The sequence below is a fragment of the Microtus ochrogaster genome, chromosome 17, assembly GCF_000317375.1.
Source record: "Microtus ochrogaster isolate Prairie Vole_2 chromosome 17, MicOch1.0, whole genome shotgun sequence".
NCBI classification, from domain to species: domain Eukaryota; kingdom Metazoa; phylum Chordata; class Mammalia; order Rodentia; family Cricetidae; genus Microtus; species Microtus ochrogaster.
In genome coordinates this window covers 13,115,791-13,121,082 of record NC_022019.1, presented here as the reverse complement: position 1 = coordinate 13,121,082, position 5,292 = coordinate 13,115,791, and the positions used below count along the sequence as shown (strand labels likewise).

At 39.2% G+C, this 5,292-nt stretch overlaps 1 protein-coding gene across 2 annotated transcripts in view; it reads right to left on the bottom strand.

Moving 5' to 3' along the window:
• Positions 1-5,292, bottom strand: part of Fzd3 (frizzled class receptor 3) — a 65,382-nt gene that overhangs the window by 39,612 nt on the left and 20,478 nt on the right. For both annotated transcript variants that reach the window (XM_013349270.2, XM_013349269.2), the window contains exon 3: positions 2,022-2,218. In XM_013349270.2, coding sequence (XP_013204724.1) covers positions 2,022-2,218 — 197 coding nt within the window. The remainder of the gene's footprint in view (positions 1-2,021; positions 2,219-5,292) is intronic.

The window sequence follows — 5,292 nt, the reverse complement described above, 5'->3', positions numbered from 1 at the left end:
CAAGCTGGTACAGCCCCTTTGGATGTCAGTGTGGCGATTTCTCAGAAAATTAGGAAACCACCTTTCTCAAGATCCAGTAATACCACTTTGGTATTGAGCTCAATTGTGCCACAAGGACATGTGCTCAACTATGTTCATAGCAGCTTTGTGTGTCATAGCCAAAACCTGGAAACAACCTAAATGCCCCTCGACCGAAGAATGGATAAGGAGAATGTGGTACATTTACACAATGTAGTACCACACAGCAGAAATAAATAAATAACCAGCTTGAATTTTGCAGGCAAATGGATGAAGCTAGAAAACATTATTTTGAGTGAGGTAACCCAGACACAGAAAGACAATTATCACATGTACCCTCTCACAGGTGGTTTTTAAACATAAAGCAAAGAAAGTCAGCCTACAAACCACAATCCCAGAGAATTTAGACAACAATGAGGACACTAAGAGAGACTTACATAAATCTAATCTACATGGGAAGTAGAAAGTAGAAAAAGACAAGATCTCCTGAGTAAATTGGGAGCATGGGGACCTTGGGGAGGATTCTAGGGGATAGGGGAGAGCCAGGGAGGGGAGCTCAATAAATATCAATAAAAAAATGTAAAAAATAAATAAATAAAAGAATGCCGGGCGGTGGTGGCACATGACTTTAATCCTAGCACTCAGGAGGCAGAGACAGGCAGATCTTTGTGAGTTCGAGGCCAGCCTGGTCTACAAGAGCTAGTTCTAGGATAGGCTCCAAAGCTACAGAGAAACCCTGTCTCAAAAAACTAAAAATAAATAATAAATAAAAGAAGATCTGAAGACAAACGTTACAAAATGCCGAGACAGCAAAAAGGCAGATCATTATGAATACATAAATATTCCCTTATTATTCTGCATTACTGAAATATTTCAGAAAATAAAAGGTATGTTATATAACATACTATACTATTACCATTAATAGTGCTCATTCCTACAGCACTATAGAAATGACTGCTAAACAAATCTTTAAATCTTCTGTAACAGCTCACATAGTCTGTGTGTTAGATAAGATTTGAAAAACACCCAAAATTTTCTCAACTGGGTGTTAATGTGTGATAAAAAAAAAAATCAAAGAAACAAAATTGACACCACAGCCTTAGACATCAGCACATCTATATCAAAGGCATTTAACCTGTTATAATGGTAGTCATGAGTAATTCTTTTCTAATCTATATTTTCTTTTTATTTGTTTTGGTTTAGACAGTGTTTCTCTCCATAGTCCTGGCTGTCCTGGAACTCATTCTGTAGACCAGGCTGGCCTTAAGATCTACCTGCCTCTGTTTCCCAAGTGCTGGAATTAAAGGTGTACGCCACCACTGTCTGGCTTCTAATTTTGCATGAATGTCATTACTTCTTTTTTTTTTTTTTTTTTTTTTTTTCGATACAGGGTTTCTCTGTGGCTTTGGAGCCTGTCCTGGAACTAGCTCTGTAGGCTGGTCTGGTCTCGAACTCACAGAGATCCGCCTGCTTCTGCCTCCCGAGTGCTGGGATTAAAGGCGTGCGCCACCATCGCCCGGCTGTCATTACTTCTAAAAAAACAGAAAAGTAGGGCTGGAGAGATGGCTCAGAGGTTAAGAGCACTGATTGTTCTTCCAGAGGTCCTGAGTTCAATTCCCAGCAACTACATGGTGGCTCATAACCATCTGTAATGAAATCTGGTGCCCTCTTCTGACCTGCAGGCACACATGCAGACAGAACACTGTAAACAAAATAAAGTAAATCTTTAAAAAAAAAAAAAAACTAGAGAAGTATTTTAAAGGTAGAAAAGAAAATCAACCAAATGTCCTGTTTATATAATTCTTAATTCTTTTCCATTTCTTCACAGAAATTCCTTTTTACTATCATTTCCATTTACTTCTTCCCAATTCTTATGAAAAATAAGACAATGAAACCATACTCAACATTTGTATACACATCCATACATTTAAAAACGCCAACAACCCTACTCTTTAAAATAGATTGAAGAGAAAACACACATCAGTATGAAAAATGACCCATACCTACTGCATTCCATATCTTCAGGCCAAGGAACACCAAACATCTCCATGAGTTTTGAACACTCGCTATAGGCACGCTGGCACAGCCTACGACAGGGAAGTGTGACGTGTCCATATTCCATACAGATAGGGGCATAGAGTGCACAAAGAAATGGCCGGAAATCCCGAGAACAGTCCAGATTCACCATAGGGTGGAATGGCTAGGAAAAAGTCAAAATTGAATAATTAGATAAAGAGCTTTAGATAAGTCAAGTGTTTGTTAATAACCCGAGTTTCTGTTTTATTAATCTTTAAAAAATTTCTCAAAGTCATTAATATTTCTAAGATTTTTTTTTAATAAAATGTCCCCCGAATCACTTCTCAAGAGTCTAGTTTGGTTAAATCCAAGGACTATGACAAAACTGATAAATCCTTATACATATTTAAGTGTTACAGGTAATATTAATGAAGAAGCAGGCAGAGAATTACTAATAATGCAATCCATTTAACATAAGAAAAAGAAAAAACTATATAAAATATGCACTAAAGCTCAAGAATGATTACAGCTTTATTATTTGGTGGTGGGGCTGCATGGATTTTATTTTCTTTTATGTATTTCAATTAACACCTATCAAAAAGAGCAAATTAGCAGCAGCAAGGGGATCTGGGAAGGGTAGTAGAACACAGGTAGTTACACTGCAAAGGATGGAAGGCAAAGGCCTATCCATCTTTTTTTTCTTTTTTTTTTATTTTTCGAGACAAGGTTTCTCTGTAGCTTTGGTTTCTGTCCTGGAACTAGCTCTTGCAGACCAGGCTGGCATCGAAGTCACAGAGATCGGCCTGCCTCTGCCTCTCGAGTATTGGGATTAAAGGTGTGCGCCACCACCACCCAGCAGCCTATCCATAGTTACCACACAGTAAAGAGTGTTCCAATTGAGAGAAGGTCTCTCACCTTTTGCTGATCAATTCTTTTTTTTTCTTAACATAAAAATCCCAAACTTCTAAACAATTCTTTAAAAAAAAAGTTTTTTATGGTTTATTTAACTTTATTTTATGTGCTTTGGTGTGAAGGTGTCAGATACCCTGGAACTAGATCTTCAGACAGTTGTGAGCTGCCATGTATGTGGGTGCTGGGTATTGAACCCAGGTCCTCTGGAAGAGCAATCAGTGCTCTTAACCAGAGCCATCTCTCCAGCCCCAACAATTCTTTATACTGAAATCAAATGTTGTAAATACAGCTAATGCTATAATTTGATACTAAGTTAATAAAAAGAGAACTGTGGTCCCAAACATAAAACTAGGCTAAGATACCTACTGTAACCAAAGAAACAGATTGCCCTCTCTTAGTACTGGAGGGGAGTGGGGGGAAGGGTGGGGTGGGGGAGTGGGAAGGAAGTGGGAGGAGGGGAGAAAGTGGGAATTTTGATTGGTATTATTTACAAAGTAATAAAAAAAAGAGGAAGAAAAAAATGCCAACTCTTCCCATAAATCATCTCTAAGATTTAATGAAATCTTTTTTATGTATGAAGTCCTGTGTTTGATCCTAGCCCATCAAATATTCACTTACTCACAAACTTAGCATGATTAGTAGACAAAAGCAAGATTTTTCTACATCTTAAGAGTATAGTGTTTTAAACAAATGGCGCTTCAATTAATGAATATTCATAAGTCAAAAATTAGCCTTGCCCTATACAAAAATTATCTCAAAATTTACCATCGATTTTAATATAAAACATAAAACATGATTAAAAAGATAACGGCAAAGCTTGTACACACATTCTCTTATATACAGACAAGTGAGTGCATATCAAAACTGGTAAAGGAGAAACTCTAAGACACTAAGACAGATGCTGGTAGCAGGAACTGAGGTATAGTTGTGATAGGTCTGACCACGGCTTTGTTCAGAACTGTGGACTTCATGAGTATGGATTAGAAAGGCAGCTGAATGCTTTTAGTGGGGCTTAATGGGCCATACTAGTAGGAACATGGAAGACAGTGGTGCTGAGGGTATGTCTTAGGGTTTCTATTGCTGTGAAGAGATACTATGGCCACAGTAAATCTTATATATGAAAACATTTAACTGGGGCTGGCTTACAGTTTCAGAGATTTAGTGCATTATCACCATGGTGGGACATGGCAACATGCAGGCAGACACGGTGCTGGAGAAGGAGCTGAGAGTTCTACATCTTGATCCGATGGTAGCAGAAGTAACTGTATGTCACTCTGATCACAGTTTGAGCAAAGGAGACCTCAAAGCTCTCCCCAAACTTCCTCCAACAAGGCCACACATACTCCAACAAAACCACGCCTCCTAATAGTGCCCCTCCCTGTGGGAACCATTTTCTTTCAAACCACCACAGGGTGATATGAACTGTGGAGGCCTGGTTCAAGAGATTTCAGAGGAGAAGAACCTTAGCATGTTGCCTAAGATTGTCCTTTGTGATATTCTGGTGAAGAATGTTGCTGCTTTTTGCCCTTTTTCAAAAAGTCTACCTTCAAAAAGTGAAGAATTTTGGATTAATTGTACTGGCAAGGGAAATCTCAAAACACACTAGTATAGACTGTCATGTCGTTACTGGTGTTGACTCTTGTGAAGATTTATATTGAAAAGGAGCAAGCTAGGCAAGAAAAAATACAAAATGTACAACTTGAGGATGAAAGTGAAATGTAGCTCAATGTTTCCAAGGAAATAAACAGATTAAAAAATGGAATAAAGGGAGTGGTGACCTCAGGGCAAGACCCTATCCAGCTAAGCTTCCAATTTGGGAAAAGGAACTGAAGAACAGTTTAGGTCCAAGCATAGTGGTGCACACCTTTAAACTCAGCACTCAGAAGGCAGAGGCTGGTGGATCTGAGTTTTGAGGCCAGCTGGTCTACAGAGCAAATTCCAGAACAGCCAAGCTTAGGCAGTGAAGTAAATCATCGAAAACAGAAAGCTGGTGAAGATGTAACTGAACAAGCAGCAGAATTTGGCAGCTTAGGCCACGTGGCTCTAGTGTTAAGAGTCCAAGGATAGAAGGGGGTTGTGGAATTTCCTCTATGACTAAGAAAAGTTGCCGAGGCCAGGCATGTGGCAGGGGTATCCCTGAATGGAGGCCTAGAGAGGCTATTGCGTGAAGCTGTGAAGTGTAAGCCTGGATTGCTTTGGAGACCCCAAGATACTGGAGATGTCAGAGTTGTTGAGGCCTGCCAAGGAAAGCTGCTAACAAGGAGTGGAATAAGCCAAAGAGGAAGAAGTGTGCTGTGGTCAACAAAGATAAAAGGAGCTGGAGATCTGAAAAGCATTTTTTTTTTT